The following is a 23,530-nucleotide window of genomic DNA, read 5'->3' as shown; positions in this document are numbered from 1 at the left end:
ATAAGACATAATGAATTATAATTAAGACCTAATGGAATAACAGACATAAACATACGGATATCAACTTCGTCTGTCACTATACTAATGCTGTCATCTAAATTAACAGTACATATAGTCTGTAAATGATCTAACATGCAAAAGCAGGAAAAAGAAAAGGTTCGGAAATGCATTTCAGAAACGGCACAAGTCTAGGAAATTTCAAGCAAGTAAATATGCTCAGCCCTTTGGTTGAAAAGTGTCCAATTTGGACATTGATCAACAAAATCTCGTGGCCACACAGCATTGCAAATCAGGGTGGATTTCTCTCTCAAAAGTTTTGTGGTTATTTTAAAAGGGCAGCCCAGTGCCTTAGCATCACCCATATCCTGTTTGTTTAAGCCCAAGGGTACAAGATGGCTTGTTCGTCTATTAATTCAGATCTAACTTTGCATACTTAGCAGGGGTTGCAAAATGGCCCATCCTGTTTCTTGCTTCCTGGGAGGTGGGCAGGAGGAGCATTAAAAAGAGCAAAGTATTATTCTGATGAAGGGAGCTTTGCTAAGGATAGATAAGGAGGCCATTCTTGTTCTTCTCTTGAATGTTGTTGATGATCCAAACTCTGTCAAGGACCTTGGAGTTCGCATCTCTAATGACCTAAGTGCTAGAGCCCACTGTAACTACATAGCGAAAAAGGCATTAACCTAATCCTACGTAGCTTTTTCTCTGGTAATATCACACTACCCTGTTTCTCCAACAATACGGCCTCCCCCAATAGGAAGTCCCAGCATGTTTTATAGGCATGAAATGAAATTAAGCCCCTCCCCCCCCAAATTAAGGCCTATATTAAAACATGCGAAATGCGGGGGGCTTGCTGTTAGGAAGTACTTTTGTTGCACACCCGGATATGGTGCTGCCTGCGTTGACCCTGATACAAAGTGCCCCACCAATGCCGAGGTCAATATCCAAGCCGTCACCGCCCACCTGCCCGAAGATGCAAGGGGGGGGGGGATTAAGTCACCCCCGAAAAGATGGCCTAGCCATTTTTGGGGGGCTCAAAAAAAAAATAAGACCCGGCCTTATTATATGAGAAACACGGTACTTACTTAGGTATATAAATCATTTGCTAGACCAATACTCGAATACAGCTCATCAGTCGAACCCACATTATCTGATATTAGCACAGTTGAGAAAGTCCAGAAATAATTCACAAGAAGAGTTCTCCACTCCTACTCGTTGCAGAATACCTTATGTCACCAGACTCGAAATTCTAAACCTAGAAAACCTTGAATTACGCCGTCTTTGGTCTGATCTAAGTGTGGTATATAAAATCATACATTGCAATGTCCTACCTGTCAATGAATACTTCAGCTTCAACCATAACAACACAGCACACAATAGATACAAACTCAAGGTTAATCACACCAAACTTGATTGCAGGAAATATGACTTCAGCCACAGAGTGGTCAATGTCTCGAATCCTCTACCTGACTCTGTGGTTTCTTCCCCAAACCCCAAAAAGTTTAACCTTAGACTGTCTACTATTGACCTCACCCCTTTCCTAAGAGGTCTGTAAGGGGCGTGCATAAGTGCACCAATCGTGCCTACCGTCCCTGTCCTATTGTTTCTTTTATTTTTCTTATATGTACCCATTTCATGTATTCATAACTATGTATATACTTATACCTATTGTCTTGTAAGCGATTGAAAAATCAAAATAAATAAATAAATAAAATAAAAATGTCAGAGGAAAAAACAAAAGATCCCATCTTGCCTTAGCCAAGGTTCCAAAATCCCATCTGGTTTAGGGGATATATGCTGAGGGTAGTCCCAGGTTGTAAACTAGATCAGATTTAATGTCTCCTTGACTAATATTTATTTATTAACTACGTACTCTATAACTACAGTGAGCATCGTTGCTCATGTATTTCTGATTTCTATCTGCCATAAGCCTGTGCTCTGGGACGCACCCTGGTTTTGGGAGGGTTTGAAGAAACATCATTTTATCACTCTAGTCCAAGACTAGAGCACAGACATTAAAGCAACCACATATGATTTAAGAATACAACCACATCTCATTAATTAATACTTCTGTTGTAGGCTGGGACAAGAGTGAAGACTTGGGTTGGGATTTAGCAATGGTATAAGTGATTTCAGGGTGCTTATATTTTAGGAATACCTCTAAAACCCCTTGGCCTGAGCAGTCAAGCAGTCTGTTAAGAGTTGACATGCACATCAAGTTTGAGAGAGCGATCGTACCACTCCCAAGGAGGGCCTTTTGATTCCTTCTTTTTCTGGTAACTGTGAAGCCCTTGATTTCCTGGGGTTGGGCATCTTGCAAAGACTTGGCTGCCCCCCTCCCACCAGCACCCATTGCTGCCTCCTGGGGAGTGCCCCTCCCACTCGGCAGTGCCGTGTTTCCCACCTCTGCCTCTTGAATGCCATATCTGAGCAAAGAGGAAATGACAGACACCGCACTGAGGAGAGGGAAGAGCTCAGAGAACTTGTCAGCTTCGCTCTGTCTTCCCGGCTTTCTGGGGACACAAGACATCCTTCCTGAAGGATGGGGAAGGGGGCAGGAGGAAGTGGTCCCTTGGGCTGGCCCAAGTTTTGCCCTCGAGGGACCCCCAGACAAATCTGAATCTTTAAAGAGGGTGTTTCTCATAAATGAACCCTTGAATGGGGACAGGGAAAATACCTCTGTGATCCATTAAAGAGCATAGATACAGCTGAAAAATTAAAATGTTAGTTGCGCAATATGCTGAAAACCATGTTTAAGAGCTCTCTCTGCAAGGGAGATTTAGACCGTGCTGTGCCAGAGAGTCAGGGAATTGCCTCCAGAAATTTAAACCACTCCCATCAGGGAGAAACAGAAGCGGTTCAACTGCTGAGCTGCTAGAAATGTGATGTCTGGGAGGGATTTAAGCACCATTGTTGCACTCCCCGAAATGTTAAGCTGAAGAAAGGTGTCCACCATAACCTATATTCCGGTGTAATTGATGTCCTGGTTCTCACAGCAGGACAATCTTGAGTGGGATGACAGCTGACCGTTATCATGGCTTGGGAGACCCCCGAAGATGCTGAGTCTCATAACACTTTGAACCCCAAACCACCCAATCCTTCTCTGAGTTGCTGCAGGAGCCTAGGATGTGAAAGAGGCGTCTCTGCAGTGAGGCAGTCACCAAAAGCCATAAAATGGGCTCAGCCCTTAATCTATGCAAAGTATAACAGCCTCCCCAGGTATCCGCCTGGGGAAGCCACACCTTAGACTGGAGGCGCAAGCAGCTGCTCCCATCTGCCTGCTCTGAAAAAGGATGGGACGGCACTCTCCTTGGACTGAGATGCTTGCTACACGGGGCAAGAAGCATGCTAAGCCGTGTTTTGTCACTGTGACTTGATGCTAAATCCGAGCAAAGAAGCCACACAGGTATTACGGCAGTCCAGAATCTGTGAGCCCAGCCAGTACATTCATTGGGTTTGGCTTGGAATATTTCAGCATCTGTATTACAAATTTATCAACACGTGTATGTTGTAGTTCAGAGCTCTCATGATGGAGTTTCAGCCCCACCACTGAAACAAACACACACACACACACACACCCCTCCTTGTATGTAGGGAGTAAATGAAGTTCCTGCCCTTTGGAAGAAGGGCTGTTTTGGGGACAGTCCTATGCCTGTGCTGTTGGTACCCCTGCCTTGGAAGCAGTGGTGGTATTCTACCAGTTTGGCCCAGTTCTCCTGAGCCGGTAGCGGCAATGAGCAGCGGAGACTGAACCTGTTCTCTCTACCGCCCGCCTGGGCTCCCACACTAACCTTTATCCTCTGAATTTGAAGCGCAGCTGCTTTGCGCGGCATAGAAAAGTGCCGCACGGCAGCTGCTAAAGCGACCGAGAGAGTGCAGGCTTGCAGGAGGTGAGTTGGAACACCTCTGCGCCTGCGCAAAGCGCGTGTTTGGCATGTGTGCGCATGCAAAGTGTGTGCGAGTGCGCAAAGCGTGCCCACCAAGCCACGCCCACCGGACCGGTGGTAAAAATATTTGAATCCCACCCCTGCTTGGAAGGCACACGTGGCAGCGGCAGAGGGATTTTTTTTCCAATTAATTGAAAACTTCACACAGGCCATTCTGTCGGGCTGAGAATTGATACCCTTGCTGGCCTACTAATCTTTGATGCTCCTGTTTTTTGAAATATTATATTTCGTTGTAATTTTATCAAGGGCCCAGCTGTTGTGGTAGAAAGTTCAGTATCCCAGGAAAACCCCTTTTTAATGGGAATCAAACAAGCTGCATGCGCTATTTATAAGAAGATGCCTTCTCCCTGTAGGAGCTGGGGACTTCGAATGGCTTTTGTGCCTTTGCATGACGGCTATCCCCGCCCCGTGCTCTGGCCTCTCCCCCTGAACTTCTCCTGCTGCCTAAGAGGAGACAGCACAGCTGCCAAGGGATGCCCCAGCCCTGTTCTTTCCTTCATTGTCAGCTGCAGTTTGACTGCTTCCTTTCCCTCCCCCCTCGTCTTCTTTATTTTAAAATTCATTTGCAATTTCTTTTCCTGCTTTGGGGCAGAGCTGTGAGGGTGGGTTAGAGGCGACGGCTGAGTCTAGAACGGCATGGGAGTTGCCACTCAAACACATCCAGCTGCCTCGCCTGCCCGGATCAGCCATGCCAGGAGGGCGTTGGAGGGGAGCTCTAGGCAGCCGATGTGGGAAGATTAGCCCAGGCAGTTTAAAGGCAGCCTAGCATCTCCCCGAAGGGCACACTGGGGCCTGGCTAGGGAGTGTTTACTTGGGGCAGGAACAGAAATGGGCGAGAGTGTCCTTTGTAAAGAAGGAAAATGCCGGAACTGGTGGATCTGAGTAGACTAGCGCGTTTTCAGAAACAAAAGGAAATTCTGCGTGTATTTAAATATCCAGTTAAATTCATGTATTTGTTCACAGCACCATGACACATGATGGGGTTCCCCCCCCCCAATTTATGGGGACAAGAGCCCCAAGAAACTTAAAATAAAAAAGTCAGCCTGGAAAATGGAAGGAGCTTCTCAAATTGATGTCCTCCATTATGTGTAAGATTATAACTCCCTGCATCTATCCCCTCTTTCTCTTTTTCCCTCCCCCTCCTTCCTCTCTCTCTCTCTCTCTCTCTCTCTCTCTCTCTCTCTCTCTCTCACTCACACACACACACACACACACACACACACACACACACCAGGCCTGGAGCAATGTTGGCAAACCTTTGGCACTCAGTGTCAAAAAGTTGGAAAATGCCTACTTTATCTCTAGTGATGTCTGTCTCTTGTCTGCCTCTGTCTGTCTGTCTCTCTCTCTCTCTCACACACACACACACACACAGAGACACACATCGAGAATGGCACTCGGTGGCAGCATCAAGGCTGAGTGAGGTCCAGAGCTCCACTTCAGCCCTCGTGCCCCCGCTGCTGGTCACCAGCCTTGGAGAATGGCACAGTTGCCCCACAGCCTGGGCTCTTTACGATCCTCAGGGCACCATTTACCTTCAGGCAATGTCCTCTTTCTGTTGCCAGGCCCATTAGACCTCCCAGAGGCTATTCCGTGGGCCGCACGAGGCCTTCATTCTTGAAGCGGCTTCAGCAAATACTTTTCCACAGCCTCTGAAAACAAAGGGAAAGGACACTCCGTTTTTGGAGCAAGTCCCCCTCATGTGACTTCCGGAGGCCTTCTGAGAGCACACCCCATTCTTGTGTGGCCTCTGGCAGCCTCTGAAATTCATGTGAAAACATCTAAAAGGATGCAAAGGACCAGCTGTCTGCAAGGAGTATAAATCCTTCCATTGCCCACCATCCAGTCAGAGCTGAAGAAGCTTCTTGGATGAGAAGCGAAACGTCGTCCAAGAAAAACCAGAAAGTCCAGTTGCCTCCTGAAAAAGCACCTTTGGGACAACCATGACCAGGATGGCTGAGAATCTCTACAGATGTGTGGGAACAAGGCATGCTTTCAAGAATAGTTGTTGTCAGGTGCTGGTAAACACCAGCATGTCACCTAAAATGTCACAAAGAGTCACCTTTAACTTCTATGCTATAGGTTCACCATCATTGGCCTCGAGGAAACGGAAAGCCAAGGCATCTGTAAGGCCCCAGTTTTGGAAAGTTATCATTTAATAATAGGCTTTGTCTATTATTAGGCTAGCATGACAGAGGGCAGGGGCAGGAAATGTTTGGACAGAGTAAAAAGAGCACATTTTAGAGGGATCTCTTAAAGCTCGCTTAAGTCACACCATCCATATAAGTGTCATGCCCCTGTCAGAATCTGATTCGGAGGAGGAAGCCAAACAGCTGACAGGGTGTGGGAGGGTGGCTCCATTGGCTGTGGAAGAAACTGGGGAAGGGCACAGGCCGGCTGGGCTGAGCAGGGGAGAGGTAAGCAAGGGAGAGGGAATTCAGTGGAAGACCCAGGCCCATCCCCTCTTCATCCTCGGGCACGCAGGGTAGGAATGGAGAAGGGAGCAATGTGAGTTGCGTGGCTTACGGGGGAGGAAAGGGCCCCGATTCCCTTCATTAGCTGCAGCTGGAAACAGAGTGTTTAAAAAGGGAAGCTGCGCACAGCAAAGTTGTTGGAAGCAAATTGTGAGTTATCTGTTATTGTCGTGGCTTATCTGGGTTCCTGGCATCTTCCCAACTGTGTGTGTTTTGTTGGCCTTTCAATCCTGCAATTCCTTATCCTGCCTTGTCATGTTAATTGTTGTAGCGTGGTTTGTGTGGATTTTTATTTACAGTTTGTATGTACTTTGTTTTTGGACTGAATTTCCTCCACTTAAAAGGCTGTTCCTGGAAGGGTTTTTTTCTGCAGCCGAAGGTAACCTGGACTTTGGGGGCAAAGTTGGAGATAATAAAGGGACTTTTCTTGCTTATTTGACTGTGTGTTGCCTTTGTGCCACGCCCTGGGTCATCACAGAAGGTGTGAAGCCAGGGCCACGTGGAAGGGCAGCTCTTCAATCCGAGGCAGAGAAGTGAAATGGCGTTACCTTCAGAGGTGGTATTCAGCCAGTTCTGACCGATTCTGGTGTACCAGTATTGAAATTTTTGACTGGTTCTGAGAACCAGAAAACACCACCTCTGGCTGGCCCCGCCCACCCACTCCCGCTCTTACCTCTCACGTCTCCTATATGCTGCTGTTTATTAGCTCAGCTGATTCGCACGGCAGAGCGGACTGCCACGCCTCAGCTGAGCTAAAAAAAAACAGCAGAGCTCACCATCATTGGTAAAGAGGGTGGTCTCTGAGCCCTTTTTGCACATGCGCGTTAGGTGTGCGCCCATTAGGCATATCTGCACAGTTCACCAGTGCTGACACAGAGGGCGGTGCTTGAGCCCTAACCAACCTCTCCAACTGGTAGGAAAATTTTTTGAAACGCACCACTGATTATCTTCCATTTTGATAAATGGAAAAAAGTCCCAGTCTCTGTTTGGACCTGATTAGGAGAAAGTCTCCCAGACTCCTTTCCACGCCCATCCCCCTTCCAGTACCTGGGCAAGCAGTCCGAGCTGGTTGGGAAGGCAGCAGAGTTTCCAATCCTCTTGTTTTCAGAGGATTTGGCTCACTTTAAGGTGAGAGCCAGGTTGCTTCCTTGGATCTTGGGAAGACAAAATCCGGCGGAGACACCCAGCCTTGGGTTTCCCCAACTGCTGTTAGCACACGCGTGGGAGGCAAGCGATGGGTTTTTCCGGGGTTGACAAACATGGTCTTGGGGCTCATGCCCTGAGGGAAACTGGGAATTCTTCTCCATCTCTATTTCTCGTTCTCCAGAGATTTGTTTCCAAGCCAAAGCATTTTTCCTCACCCCTAAAAAAATCCTTTTCTCCCGGACAAACCCCAGTTTCAAAGACTGTGCACCTTCTCAATGTCTTGAGAAGCTAGAGCCGCGGTGGTGCAGTGGTTAGAGTGCAGTACTGCAGGCGACTTCTGCTGACTGCCGGGTGCCTGCAATTTGGCAGTTCGAATCTCACCAGGCTCAAGGTGGACTCAGCCTTCCGTCCTTCTGAGGGGGGTAAAAGGAGGAGCCAGATTGTCAGGGGCAACACGCTGACTCTGTAAACCGCTTAGAGAGGGCTGCAAAGCACTGTGAAGCGGTATATAAGTCTAAGGGCTATTGATATTCCTTCCTTCCCTCCCTCCCTCTCTCCTGTCATAGTGGCACAGTGGTTAGACTGCAGCAAGGTTGACTCAGCCTTCCGTCCTTCCGAGGTGGGTAAAATGAGGACCCAGATTGTTGGGGACAAGAGGCTGACTCTGTATACCGCTTAGAGAGGGCTGCAAAGCACTATGAAGCGGTATATAAGTCTAAGGGCTATTGATATTGAAGGTGCGGTGGAGGAAATATTTTAAGTTGAGAGTGTACATACTTCTGTCAGCAGTGCAAGTCTTTGAATGGGAAAGTTGGTCAGGACACATGGAGAGCAGCACTCATGAATCCGTAATGCATCCCTGAAATGAGGGATTTTCCAGCTGTTCTCCATTTCTCCATGTCCCCAATGGAGGGGAGGAAATCCCACAGCATCTAGGATAGCAAATGTTGCTTCCCCTTCTTTCCACAGCCAGGAGGATTCTTCCTGAAATCTTTAGGTACAGAAATCCTCCTTTTGGCGTCAGTAGCATTCTGTATTTTAAGGACGGCCGAATGCTTCTGTGTGTAGTTTATAAAAAGACGAAGCCGGGGCGGTGGGGGGGACAAGGAATAATGGATGGAAACTGAAACAAGGAGAGCTTCAACCTGGAAATAAGGAGAAATTTCCTGACGGAACCATCAACCCATGGAACAGAAGTTGCCTTGGGAAGTTGTGGGAGCTTCATCCCTGGAGGCGTTCAAGAAGAGACTGGACAGAAATGGTGTAGGGTCTCCTGCTTGGGTGGCGGGGTGGGGGGGTTGGACTAGATAATCTACAAGGTCCCTTCGAACTCTGATTATCTGTTATAGAACGGGAAATTATCACTTTCATCCGATACCTGAAGGCTGTCACAGACAAGATGTGTGTGTGTGTGTGTGTGTGTGTGTGTGTGTGTGTGTGTGTGTGTGTGTGTGTGTTTAACTTATTCTTCAGAGCATCAGAAGGCAGGACCAGAAGTGATAGGTGGGAACTTGTCAAAGAGAGATCCAATTCCGAGCCAAGGAGAAATTTCCTGACAGAATAATTAGTCAGTGCAACAGCTCCCTCTCCTAGAGTTGGGGCTTACTCCATCACTGGAGGCTTTCAAAAATAGACTGGATGGCCATTTGACTGGGGTGATAGAAGGCTCCTCCCTTGAGCCTAGAAGACCTCCTATATTCTATATCAGGGGTCTCCAACCTTGGCTACTTTAAGCCTGGTGTCAGGGCTCCAACAAATCCACCCCCATGCAAATCAAAAGTCTGCAGCCGCATCTCAGAGAAAAGAAAATTGATTTATTAGAGGAGCGGCCATGCTGGTGTTTAGTTGGGTGCAGCCGATGCTAAATCACATCATACCATTTCCCCCTCGACCCTGGTCTTTCCCCCACCCCCTGGATGTGACTTCTGCAATGGGACACATCCGTCTCCAAGAATCATCCATCATGCTCTCCAATAACCTTCTTACGCTCCGACAACTTTGGGCTGCCGGGGTGATTATCTAGGCATTTAAGGAATGCCTTGGTTTTCCCCCACTCCGTTTTTCTGGCAGCTAAAAAGACCAAAGGAATATCTTTTTAGTTGACACCTGGTAGACTTCAACTCCCAGAATTCCCCAGCCAGCAAAGCTGGCTGGGGAATTCTGGGAGTTGAAGTCCACCAGGCTTAAAGTTGCCAAGGTTGGAGACCCCTGTTCTATATAACGAGGAGAGGTATTTCCACTCATCTTCTCAGATCATGCTGCAGTGTTGTCTACACAGAATAAAAAGGGTCAAAGAAGCTGATGTCCAAGGCAGGGCCTCTTCTCTGGTGGGTCCACCTCATTTAAGAGTGCCTTTTTGAGTCTGAATTGAATTTCCAGTGTCGTCAAGCATTCCGTGTCCCCGTCCCTGCGCTCCTCCGTGCTTTAAGCTGGAGGTTCTCCCCTCCCCCCCGCTTTTATGGTTATAGTTTTAATCATTACTGCAGCTAAAGAAGACAGCTTCCTGAGCTACATAAATAATAATTTGGTTTTACTCGGTTCCTCTGGGATGTGTTTTTCTGCCTCGCAGCAAGCGTGCTTGAAAGGAAGTCAGATCAGAAGTAAGTGGAACTCATGCTGGATCTCCGCATTTAAAAATTGTCAGCCAAATGTCCTTGCAGGGGGCAAAAAATTTTTCGCTTTGGGTGGCTGGCTTTGCCCGTTTCTTGACCAGATAGGAATATGCGAAGGGCTTGGGGAGATGGATTTAAACAGAAATGCAGTTTCACCAAAGAGAAAACCCAAAACTCAGGCTGAGGGAAACAGAATAACAGAGTTGGAAGGGACCGTGGAGGTCTTCTAGTCTAGCTCCCTTCTCAGGAAACCCTATACCCATGGTGGCAAACTTTTTTCCCATGCTGATAATTGCACACGCGCTCGTGGGCCAGCACCCAGAAGGCCCACACACCCCCTGTGCCTGCCCCCGCGATCCCCTTGCGCGTAATCACTCCCCCACATGCCGTGCCTCTGTGCACACGTGTGCAATCACTCTGCATGCCATGCGTCTCTGCCCATGCACACGTGTCTCCCGTGCACCCCCCGCACAGGCACGCCAGACACCTGACAATCAGCTGTCGGACGGCAGCGCACATGTGCAGTGGAGCTTTTCTGGGCGAGCTCTCGGGTGCCGGGGGAAATGGCTCTGCATGCCACTTCTGGCACGTGTGACATAGGTTCACCATCACAGCGCTATACCATTTCAGACATTTGTCCAATCTCTTCTTAAAAACATCCAGTGTTGGAGCATTCACAGCTTCTGGAGACAAGTGGTTCCACTGACAAGTGGTTCCACTAACTTTCTCCTTAGTTCTAGGTTGCTTCTCTCCTTGATTAGTTTCCACCTATTGCTACTTGTCCTGCCCTCAGGTCAGGGGTGGGATTCAAATTTTTTAACAACTGGTTCTGTGGGTGTGGCTTAGTTGGTGGGCATAGCTTGGTGCTCATGTGACTGGCTGGCTGTGGCCAACTCAACATCACTCACATCGAGGCACGCATCTCCTCACCTGGCCTCTCATGACGGTAGGGATGCTGCAGTCATAAGTGTGAAAAATGGTCATAAGTCCCTTTTTTCAGTGCCATTGTAACTTTGAATGGTCACTCCACACAAGCAAAGTACCAGCAAAGGAGGGGGGGAAAACTCCAGAGACGTTCCTGAGACAGGAAGTCTAGTCCTGCCAAGAATGTAATAAGGGTTAACGGAGAAGCAGTTTCTTAAGCAACACCAGAATGTTTCCTTCCTGCCTTCCTTACAGGATTAGCCCTGTAATTTCTTCTAACAACCGGTTCTCAGAACTGCTTAGAATGCTTGGAATGTTAATAACCCAACAAATAGGTGCGAACTGGTAGAATCCCACCCCTGCCTCAGATGCTTTGGAGAATAGCTTGACTCCCTCTTCCTTGTGGCATCCCCTGAGATACTGGAACACTGCCATCATGTCACCCCTGGTCCTTCCCTTCCTTAAACTAGCCAGCCCAGTTCCAGCAACCGTTCTTTATGTTTTAGTCTCCAGTCTTCCAGTCCTCTTTGTTTTCTTCTCTGCACTCTTTCTAGAATCTCAACATCTTTTTTACATCGTGGTGATCAAAAGTGGATGCAGTGTTCCAAGTGTGGCCTTACCAAAGCATTATAAAGTGGTATTAACACTTTCACATGATCTTGATTATAATCTTCTATTAATGTAGCCTAGAACTGTGTTGGCATTTTTGGCAGCTGCAGCACACGGCTGGCTCACATTTAAATGATTGTCCACTGAAACATCAAGATCCCTCTCACAATTACTATTGACCCAGGTACCATCTATACTATACCAGTGCATTTAGGGTTGTTTTTTTTTGCCTAAATGTAGAACCTTACTTTTTTCACCATTAAATTTCATTATTTTAGATAGCACCCAGTGTTCAAGTCTCTCAAAATCCTCCTGTATCTTAAGCCTATCTTCTGGAGTGTTTGGCTATTCCTGCCAGCTTGGTATCATCTGCAGATTTGATGAGTTCCCCATCTATCCCCTCATCCAAATCATTGATAAATATGTTGAAGAGTACTGGGCCTAAGACAGAGCCTTGGGGTACCCACTGCATACTTCCCTCCATGTAGATGCAGTTCCATTGAGGACTACATGTTGAATGAGGTTGGTCAGCCAGTTACAAATCCATCTGGTGGTGATGCTGTCTAACCCACGTTTTTCTATTTTAGCATGTAGTAGGTTGTGCTCTACCTTATCAAATGCCTTACTGAAGTCCAAGTAAATTATATCACAGCATTTCTCTAGTCCACTAATTTTGTCACTTTGTGAAAGAATGCAATGAGATTTTTCTGGCATGATCTGTTTTTGACAAACCCATGTTGGCTCATGGTTATGATTTCATTTGCCTCGAGGTGTTTGCTGATTCGTTGCTTATTTTTTCCAAAATCTTCCCAGGTATTGAGGTCAGGCTGATAGGTCTGTAGTTTCTTGGATCTATTTTTCCCCCTTTTAGGAGATGGGAACTACATCAGCACTTTTCCAGTTTCTCTGGTAGTTCCCCGGTTCTCCAGAATCTTTGAAAGATACAGTTCAGTGGTTCCGAGATCTGTGGTCATTTCCTTCAGAACCTTGGGGTGTAATCCATCCGGTCCTGGCGATTTGAACTCATCTGGGGTGGACAGGTGCTCACTTAACCATTTTCTTGCCTATTTTAATTTGTATTCCTAATCTCTTTTTTACAGTACTGCTTTTGATAGGTTGAACTGTTTTTTCTTTTTGTGTAAAGACAGATGCAAAGCACAAATTAAGCAGTTCTGCTTTCTCCTGTTGCTTACCAAATTGCAGCTTTCTCCCACTGATGGACCAATCGTTTCCTTGCCTTTTTTTTCCCCCTATGAAATAGTGACAAAAGGGAGCACAAAAGAGAAAGAGGTGGAGACCAGCCCTTCGTATGAAAGGGAAGGAAAAACTTCCTGCAAGCGCCAGCAAACCACATGCATTAACACTACCCATGTTCTTGTTAGTGTTGCTGCATTGCTAAATTAATTCCATATAAAATTGAGGACAAGCCTTATCACTTTATCCTCCTGTAGATTAATTCTGCTTTGAATCAAGAGGAGCTGAAAGCAGATCCAGTCCAATTGCAGTCATGGGCTGAGGGGATTTAACCCTTCATTGCACAAGGCATTTTTGCAACCCTGGAGGTTCTGAGTGGTGGGTTTTCCCACAGTGAAAGCTGCACTGATTTTACAACACGTTGAGGGCTGCATTACAGAAACTAATGGTTGAGCTCAGGACAAAAATAGAATTTGCTTCATATGTATATAAAACCAGCAAAATTAAATACGATAAAATAACCCTCCTCTCTTTCTGCCTTGTTAAACGTGTGATTTAGGAACAAGGACATCTTCAGGGAGTCTCAGGTGGCCTTGAGTTCAAATAGAAGGACACTCTTCTGCTTGCCAAAAAAAAAATAAAAGGCAAATGTAAGCAAGCAAGAAGAGGTCCTAGACATGCAAGCATTCCTGGTGAAGATCCTCTGCTGGTTAGATTTATTTTTCAGTGAACTGTTTCGAACGCTATCTAGACAATTGCACTGTAAATGTTGTTGTCCTGCTAATCCTGATCCAGAATAACAGCACAGGAGCTGTTCCAAATCTCGGGAGTTTACTCTTGAGCAATGCTGGGGGCAGACAAAGAATATTCTTGCAACTAGCTTTGGCTCAAGGCTTTCTTCTCTGATCTCTAGATCATCTGAAAGCTCTCAAAACCCGACAAGGTCCTCATTACTGCACATAACCGGCTCGGTTGCTGCAGGTAAATTCCCTGGTTCTCACAGATAACACCTTCAGCACGGATGGTATCTTTGGTATCTCTAAAACCCGTTGATGTGTGTTGGCAACCCCACACTACCAGGGTTCCCAGGGTGTTCAAAGAAGTGGGCGTGTCCCCCGTTGACATAAGCCAGTCCTTGCAAAGCGCAGGATGGCTCAAGGATTTGGATCCAGGCAAGTTTTGGCCGAGTTGCTGCAGCAGGCAATGGATCGCCACCCAAACCTTCCTGCTCCTTTTGGGAACCCAGGGCCGAATAATGAGTGGCTATGGGGCAAGGTAACACTGAGGCGCTTACTAAGGTGATTTCCTAATCAACTTCCTAATATTAAATATATCTCTATAATTAACCCAGAGGAGTGTAAAGATGGAAAGTATATTAATGAAATCTGCGGATGATTACTAAATTAGAAAGAACTGGAAACTCCAGATTAAGGACCGATAGCGGAAAGAAAATTATACATGAAGTGGGAAGACAAGGCAACATCAAAAGGAGGCTTCGATCTGGGCCATCCAGGGAGGAGGGAGGCAGCAGCCTGTCCCTAAACTACCCGTGTTGAGTCAAAAAACTGCGCCCAGATGCCTGGGGGGCACTCTCTGCTTCCGGAGAGATGCAGAGAAAGAAGCGGGGGGGGGGAGAAGGAGTGGGAAGAGAGGCACGCATTCTTCCAGCAAGGAAAGTCGGCCATGGGAGATTTTTAAAAGATTGGAGATACGTTGCAGCCAGACGACAAGAGAGTGAAATGTGTGGCTTGTTCTGACAAGGAGCCGTTTGGGGTTTTGCTTTTTAAGTAGGCTACATTTTGTACACGCACACACACACAAAAAAAAAAACCCAGATGGGACATTGGGCCCCACAAGAGATTGCACCACGCAGTTTCCCCCTCCCAAAAGATGAGACATGCCTGGAAATTTTTTATCAAGAGGGGAGCCATTGCAAAAATGCCTTGTTTGGATGCCAATGCCTTCAGTTTCACAAACCACAGTTCCTGAGCCGAGAACAGAAGCTGGCTAGGGGAGATTCCCCTTATGCCCCCTTTCTCCCCGCAGGACTGACTTGCCAGTTCCCATGGCTGCCTGTGATGAGCACAGTGGCAACTCTAAAAAGACCATAAAATATTTCTCTGGTCTTTTTAGAGTTGCCAACAGAAAGGGAAGGGGTGGCTTGGAAAACCGAAAGCGCATTCCATAAATGTTTTCAAAGATAGTAACCAGGTGACTGAAGTTTCTGCCGTGCAACATTCTAACTGGAGAGCATGATGGATGACTCTGGGCTATGGATGATTGGAGAATATGAATTATGACACACCCGGGGGGTGGGGGAAAACCAGGGTCAAAGGTGAACGATGTGCCTCAAGGGTCAGCTGCACCCAGGCAGTACCGGACATTTTAACTCCCAATAAATCCTTTTGAAGTTTTGGAAGTTTGGCTTGAGACTCATGATTTAAATGGGGGTCACTGCTGGAATCCTGACCCACAGGACATCTTGCCTGCCCTCATCTCGGACGCCCATCAGGGCTGGGTTTCTGCTGAGGACTCGGTTGGTTGTGTGGTTCAACTAGTGGTTGGGTCTTCCTGAACAAGAGCCATCTGAGCCCATCCTCAGAGCTTTCTTTTGCAAGTCTCTAGAAGGGAGGGAAAGAAGAGACTGCTGCTGTAGAACGACTCCTTTGGCCTGCTTTCTAGAGCAAGGGTCTCTAACCGTGGCAACTTTAAGACTGGCGGACTTCAACTCCCAGAGTTCCTCAGCCAGCTTTGCTGGGAGTTGAAGTCCACCAGTCTTAAAGCGGCCAGGGTTGGAGACCCCTTGGCTGGAGTCCTCTGGGCTTCTTCTCTTCCTCAAGTCAGCCAGTCCTGTGACTGTCATCACTTTGTGGTTCTTGGTCATGTTCATGGCAATGTGACTTGACTCTTTGGGATGCGTGTGGTTTACGCTGCAGGACAAATTTCATTTCCGCAGCTTCCTGCGCTGGAAGTGAGTGTAGACCAGGGTCTCCAACCTTGGCGACAAAGCTGGCTGAGGAACTCTGGGAGTTGAAGTCCACCAGTCTTAAAGCGGCCAAGGTTGGAGACTCCCTGGGCTGGTATAGATGACATTAAGGAAAGCTCTCTAGGACCTTAGAAAGGACGTCCTGCCTTCCTCCCCTCCCCCGCCTCAGCTTTCTGCTCCTTTTGCCAACTTTTTTTCATTTTCTCCCCCCTCTGCCTCCCCAGAATAAGCCGCCTCTTTAATGGCACAGAGCCGATTGTCTTGGACAGTTTAAAACAGCACTATTTCATTGATCGAGATGGTGAAATATTCAGATACATCTTGAGCTTCTTAAGAACTTCAAAGCTGCTGCTCCCGGAGGACTTTAAGGTAAGACAGGCAAGAAACCTGTAATCTGATTTTCTTCTTCTTCTTAATTAATTAATTAATTGACATTTCTTTCTTCTTTTGTCCTCTCTGGTTAAACAGACCACTGCGAAAAGAGTTTGCCATTTTCAAACTCATGTCAGAGGCTGACACCATGCTTAGTTACTGTTTGCTTAACCATGGTTTGTTCAATAAACCACAGTTGTCTGGGTTCACACAACATGCTATACAGGGGTGGGATCCAACAGGGTTAACTACTGGTTTGGTGATTTACGATGTGCTTCCCTGCACACTGCGCGTGTGTGTAAATCTTCATCAGCTTGCTGCCTGGGCAGCTGAGCAGCGCTGCGTGCAGGGAAGCAGCGTTTGAAAACACACTTTTTTCCTGCTTTTTCAGCCGCAGCTGTGCCTTGCATGGCAGCTGAGGTTGAAAAAGCAGAAAATAAAGGTCAGGTAAAAGCCCAGGCGGGCGGGTGGGCCAAAACAGCAGCAGACATAGAACCAGTTCTATGTCTGCTGCTCTTCAGAGCTACCGGTTCTACAGAGCCAGACAGAACCAGTAGAATGCCAACCCTGATGGCATACCTGGAAACACACAACATGCTATACCAAGAAACACAATGTTTTCATGACTAATGAGGTGTATTTTATATTTGAGATTTGTGCTACAGGTTCTTTTCCAGAAAAGAGATGGAGCCAGCATAAAAACTAGATTAAAGTAGAATTAATGAGTAATTCCAGGTAGTTATGTATATATTGATTATAATGTTTCATATTAAAAGGTTATAACAGGGTGCTCACTTTTATAGCAGTAATGAATTCTTTGATTCTTCAAGGCTGGGAATGGGTCAACCGGGATCAAAAAGTCAAAATGTTGTCCACAACCACACAACCCATAGTTTAATTAGTTTTGTTATGCACTAGAGATGCGCTTGACTGGGAACCAGTTTATACTGCTCTACCTCTGGCTTCAGGTGACATGTTATTTGGTTTAGTGCAGTGGTGTCAATCTCAAGGCCAACAGGCCACATTCGTCCTGCAGGGTGCTTAGATCTGGCCTGAGGGCCCTCTCTGGAAACCGAGAAGGACGGTCAGCAGTGCCACTGCCAGTGAAAATGGAGCTCGGGAGCGCAGCCCTCCCGGGCTCTCTTTTTGGCCATGAAGGCCTCCTGCAGCTCTCTGCACGCGGCCCTCCTGGGCTCCGATTTCACTGACAGAGGGCTGCAGGAAGCCGTCACGACCCAAAACGGAGCCTCGATGAGCGATGTTGAGCTGGCCACGCCCATCCTGGCCACGCCCACCATGCCCCTTCCCCCCCACCAGGTCAAACACAATCTTGATGCGGCCCTCAATGAAATTGAGTTTGACACCCCTGGTTTAGTGCATTCTGTGGACGTGGTGAGCTTTCCAGGTGTATAATTTGAAAGGGGTGCTTCCGCATGAGCTTAGGATGGCATTGGGCATTACAATCATGGGTCTTGAAAGGGCGGCTGCAGCAGCAAAGCTACCAACAGGAGGCATGGACAATCTGGAGAGCATTGTGCCGAGTGACGAGTTCCAGCTAAGTGCTCCTGCAGTTCGGAAAGGGCGTCCTTTGCCACGCACAGGTCTGCTTGCTTTGTGCTCAACCATTCCCGGCCAACGCAGCTTCCCAATGTCTGTCTTTCCCCTTCTGGGGGTGTCCCTTAGTGACAGAAATTCCCATTCCGATTGCTGGCGTAAGTCGAGTACTTCTATAGCTGCAATATATTTTTATTCTTTTATTGTTACTTCCAAAATGCATGGCCATCCTGCAGAGCAAAAGCTTTCCCCGAATGACTTAAACCTCCTTAAAAAAAAAACCACAATCCAAATATTTCAGGCTTAATGGCAGATGTATACAAAATAATAATGCTTCACTGTGATAATTTCCAGAAAAGGCATAGGAAAGTATCTGATCCTACAGTCTAGACATTTAGAGTTTATAACAGGTTGCCCCAACCACATGAAATGTGTTTCAACTGAATTCAAAACATCTTTTTGAGCTTTTAAGACTTGCAGCATAGTTGGAGCCTCCTGTTTCAAACAGGGAATGTTGAAACTTGAAACATTCTGAATTCAAACCATTAGTAGCAAAAAAAGTGAAGCAGCATAAATAAAATAAATTAAAAGGCTCTATTGCAGCACAGCATATTAAATTATTAACATATGCCAGGATATGAGCCTTTATTCCACTTGGGAAATAGAAATCTTTGATGAGGAATCCCTGAGCCAAATTATGCCAGAAACTATAAATGTCTTTAGTTTTGTGTGTTGGCTGGTCAGGAGAAATGTGCTTTTTCGGTTTTGTTCTGAGGTTTGAAGAAATAGGGAGTGTCACATATATCAAAATGGCAGGGAGGGAAATGCAGGTGCTGGACTTTTTCAGCGTGGAGCAGCAGGTTATGAGTGACCAACCCCTCTCTCTCTAGACTTCTCAGCAGTCTTGGGAGGGGATCAACATCTGCTCCACTTTAATGTTCCTTTTGCTAGTATGATTTCAGATACCTAAGAAAGAAGGTGAGCATCCAACACACAGTTGTAACAAGGTTTAGTAAGCCTTAGTAAGACCCCACCTAGAATACTGCAAACAGTTTTGGCCACCACAAGATAAAAAATATGTTGAGACTTCTAGAAAGAGTGCAGAGAAGAGCAACCAGGATGATTAGGGGACTGGAGGCTAAAATATATGAAGAATGGTTGCAGGAACTGGGCCTGGCTAGTCCAGGGAAGAGAAGGACCAGGGGAGACGGGATAGCAGCCTTCCAGTATCTGAGGGGCTACCAGGGAGAGGAGGAAGGGGTCAAGCTGTCTTCTAAAGCACCCAAAGGCCAAAGAAGGAATAATGGATGGAAACTGATCAAGGAGAGATTCAACTTGGAAATAAGGAGGAATTTCCTAACAGTGACAACAGTCAACCCATGGAACAGAAGTTGCCTTCAGAAGCTACATCACTGGAGGCTTTCAAAAAGAGACTGGACTGTCATTTGTCAGAAATGGTGTCGGGTCTCCTGCTTGGGCGGGGGGCTGGACTAGATGACCTACAAGGTCCCTTCCAATCTGTTAAGATTATGGCAGTTCTTACAGAGGAAAATGAATTGTATGGTTCCTTTTGGAACATTTCATGCAACTCAGCAAGAGTCATTGAAACAAATGCCCAAGGATTTGCGGATGCTGTCCCTTTTAAGCAACACTGTGGACAAAATGCAGCATCTCAGAAATATTTGTGCTGGCTATATGGGCCATCAGTGTATTTGCATCCAACTGCCAGGACTGAAGCACTTCAGCATTTCTGTTAATCAAAGCAACATTACAAACAGAACCTTTTGAGATTTGAAAATTACTGTATGTTGATCGGATTTGGGCTCCTTGGCATTTCTTGCCTTCCAGAAAGTCTTCCTTGTTTTCAAAGTGGCTTGGAAAATAGTATTGCCGTGTGGACCCTATGTTGGATTTGTTGATTAGCTGAAATACAATCAAACTGGATTCTGTTCAACATGCAGTGATGCCGGATATATTTCTCAAGCTGTTTCTACCACCAGTTGTCCTGTTCTTCAAAGTTGCCTTACTGGAATCCGTACTAAGACCTGTCTGATCGACAAGGCATTCGGTCATTTGAATGGGGAAGAATCTTCCGTTGGAGGATAAATCATCTTACTCAACAAAAGGATTTGTTTCAGAGTTCATGATTATTAATATAATTCCTTCTTGTGATTTTGTCAATTGCTCCAGACATTGTTCATTTTTAAAATTATATTTCTCTACCCTTCTCCTTAGTTGGGGTGGGGGTGTCTGACATACACACAAGAGAAGAAGGATCTTCATTGATACAGTTATGGAGATCAATTTGATTTTTTGGCCCTTACGTGGAATTGGAAATCAGTGGTCAGCTTTTGAGGAAAGACAAAGATCCTGAAACCAACTCTCAGAGGCTGTCCTAAGTTTCAGACAATGAGCTTCATGTACCTTAAGGCGAAGCTCTCTCCGTGGAGTCAAACCAGGTCCAGGGCTCTGTTCAGTGCATGAAGTTGGTGGAAGAGCCATGATAGCTTTGTCAGGCAGCCCAATGCCAGGGCCATTTTCCTGTAATGTGTCTGAAAGGGCTTTATGCTTTGGCCTCGTCTTTGGGGTTATATGGTGATAGGACTTCTCATCAGTGCAGTGTTCTGACCCAAACCTTGTTCCAAGGAAACAAACACAAAACAGAGGTAACAGCAAAGCCTTTTAATGATTCTTGATGAATTCCGTTCTTTCCCGGTTAAAAGGCTGTTTCAAACTAATCGTCTCTGATAAGAATGAGTCTTGCCAAGGTTGTGCAAGGCTGCCAGGAACGCTAGATAAAGTTACTAAGAAATATTTCAAACACAAAGAGTCTCCAAACACCAACCAAGATATTCCAAATGTCCACAAGGCTTGAGTGCAAAAACTTATTTGCTTCCTGCAAAGAATTCCGGTTTCTCAACTGGCTTTTATCCCTTAAGGGAGGGGCCATCACCTTGCAGCCTTACTCCCAAGTCTCCCGTGCTGCTGCAGTTGCTCTTTCCTTCGAGCAGAGCTGTGTGCATGCACACTGGACACAGGCTCCTCAGGGACCTCCTCATCGCTGTTGCCAGCCTCCACAATCCCCAAAGGCAGCGCTCCACTCCCCGATGGTCCTGGCCCCATCCCTGCGTCACACGCAGGCCCCTCATCCGAGTCCTCGCACTCCGAGACTTCAGCCATCGGCACCTGCTGCCGGCAAAGCACAACATGCAGTTTATGGAGCCTTTCAAAGGCTCAGCCTCAGCCTTTCAAAGCTCCCACATTCTCTCCCTGAAGTTACCAGCCTGTGTCTAAATCTGAATTGCCTGGTTGGAGGAAGGAACAAGAGGGGGCAGAGAAGATAACTTCCAAGGATGTATAAACAGATGGGCCAAACTGTTCCTTCAAGTTTTGGAGAGGACCTCTCTTCTGAAGCCCTCTAATCCAAGCCCAACTCAAGGCCAGTTTCTGGAACTGTTTTGCTTTAGATGGATTTAGAAACTGGATTTAGATCCAGACGATGGGAATAAACAAAAGAAAGTGCTATCCATAAAACCACTCTGCTGGTATTTTTTTATCTTTGCTATGGGATAGAACAATGCAAAATATAAAGGGAGGTGTCAGTCCTCACACCGCTTACTCCAGAAGTTTTTCCACCGGTTCCAGCAGGGCTCATTTTGGATGTGTGCTCTTAAGAGTTCCGTCTCTGTGGGATGCTGTTTTCAGACTAAGGGAGTGGGGAGCAACGAAGGCAGTCCTGCCTCCATGTTCCTAGCTAGCAATGCTCTATTATCACCTCTGGCTGGTGTGTTTACAGCGCATATTAACTACTGTTCCAGTTTCTAATAAGGCAAGGCTCAAAGTGCTCTCTGCCTTGGCTGGATCCTCCACTTAGCTCCGCAGCACGTAGCAGCAAGCAACAACAGAAGGACTTTGAGTTAGCAGCTGCAGCTTTTTATAGAAGTCACAGGCACATGGAAGCTGTCTTTGCAACTGTCTTTGCAATGGTGAGAAGGAGGCTTCCTCAAGAGCAGGCTGTAGCGGGGGTGGAGAACCCATTGGGGCTGAGGTCTCCAAACATGGCAACTTTAAGACTTGTGGACTTCACCTCCTAGAATTCTGGGAGTTGAAGTCCACAAGTCTTAAAGTTGCCAAGTTTGGGGATCCCTGCATTGGAGTCACGAGGGTTGCTCAGATCTTCAGAACTTCTGTTTCCACCCCTTGCCCTGTCATGCAGCTCTGAGGGCTGAAATTAGGCCTACTTTTGTAGCCAGCCTTCCCCAACCTCCTGTGCTTTGGTTGTGCTAGCTTGAGAGATGTAGTCCAGGCATAGTTGAGGGCACCATCTTGGAGGAGATGGTGGTGGCGACAGTGAGACTTGTTAGATTCAGTGTTTTGATCCTTTAAGAGTGGAACAAGGTATTGTTATTAATATTGCTGGAGAGTAACCCATCTGTCTTTCCTTGAGGGATTCCTCCATGAATGGAATAGAATACTTGATTGGCCAAGTGTGATTGGACACACAAGGAATTTGTCTTGGTGAAAATACTCTCAGTATACATAAAGAAAAGGTACATTCGTTAAGAATCAAGAATCATAATGTACAACACTTAATGATAGTCATAGGGTACAATCAACAATCAAATCATACCAGGAAACAGTCAATATAAATCGTAAGGATATAAGCGACAAAGTTACAGTCCTACAATCACAGGTGGGAGGGGATGGGCGATAAGGAGTGATGAGAAGATTAACAGTAATAGTAGTGCAGACTTTGTAAATAGCTGAACAGTGTTGTTTGTTTAGCAGAGTGATGGTTTTCGAGGGGAAAACTCCCCTTGTGTCTAGTTGTTCTGGTGTGCAGTGCTCTGTAGCGTCGTTTTGAGGGAAGGAATTGAAACAATTTATGTCTGGGATGTGAGGGGTCTGGAAATATTTTCACAGCCCTCTTTTTGACTCGTGCAGTATGCAGTTCCTCGACGGGAGGCAGGTTGGTAGTAATAGTTTTTTCTGCATTCTAATTACTCTCTGGAGTCCGTGTCTGCCCTGTTGGGTTGCAGAAGCAAACCAGACAGTTATAGAGGTGCAGATGACAGAGTCAGTAATTCCTCTGTGGAACTGTATTAGCAGTTGGCCAGAGCTTGTATTTTATTGAGCCCTCTCCCCTTGGCAATGAATACCAGAGGGGCTTATCTTGTTTTCCAGCACCTTGAAAAAACATGGTCAGCGCTTCCTTTTCCATTTGGACTCCCTACGTCCTGCCCTGAGTCAACTGCATAAAAACGGGAGTAAAAGCCTCCTCCTATCAGATGAGCCGTATCAGATTGGCAGCTTCCCGGGTGCAGCCGGCCTGAGAATGCAATTCCATTTCTGCCTTTCAAGTGTTTCCTGGGTGTTCCCTTGTGATTTGGGCTAAACGGCTTCCTCTTGAGCAAGACAATGAAATTGCACTGAAGGATGGGATGCTCAGGAATCGGCGCTGGTTTTCCAGGCGGCCCACGAGACATTGAGCTCTCAGAAGAGCTACCTTAGGACATCTGAGGACGAGAGAACGAGAGAAAGAGAGAGGCAGAGAGGGAGAAGGAGAAAGAGAGAGAGAGAGGCCTTATGCTATGTTAGAAATGTCTCTTTCAGAAAACTGTGCATAGATGAGAAGGAGCTTAGCTACTTTCTTGTTCTGTTTGTCTCTCCATCCCTTTGACCAGAGCTCTCCAACCTTGGCAACTTTAAGACGTG

At 46.6% G+C, this 23,530-nt stretch overlaps 1 protein-coding gene across 8 annotated transcripts in view; it reads left to right on the top strand.

Moving 5' to 3' along the window:
* KCTD15 (potassium channel tetramerization domain containing 15) overlaps positions 1-23,530 on the top strand; it is a 68,159-nt gene that overhangs the window by 20,127 nt on the left and 24,502 nt on the right. For all 8 annotated transcript variants that reach the window (XM_087940403.1, XM_087940404.1, XM_087940407.1 and 5 more), the window contains exon 3: positions 16,114-16,258. In XM_087940403.1, coding sequence (XP_087796529.1) covers positions 16,114-16,258 — 145 coding nt within the window. The remainder of the gene's footprint in view (positions 1-16,113; positions 16,259-23,530) is intronic.

This window comes from Pseudonaja textilis, chromosome 11 (assembly GCF_049901715.1).
Source record: "Pseudonaja textilis isolate UNSWEBS1 chromosome 11, rPseTex1.2, whole genome shotgun sequence".
Classification (NCBI taxonomy): Eukaryota; Metazoa; Chordata; class Lepidosauria; order Squamata; family Elapidae; genus Pseudonaja; species Pseudonaja textilis.
This window is presented reverse-complemented; position numbering and strand designations above follow the sequence as displayed.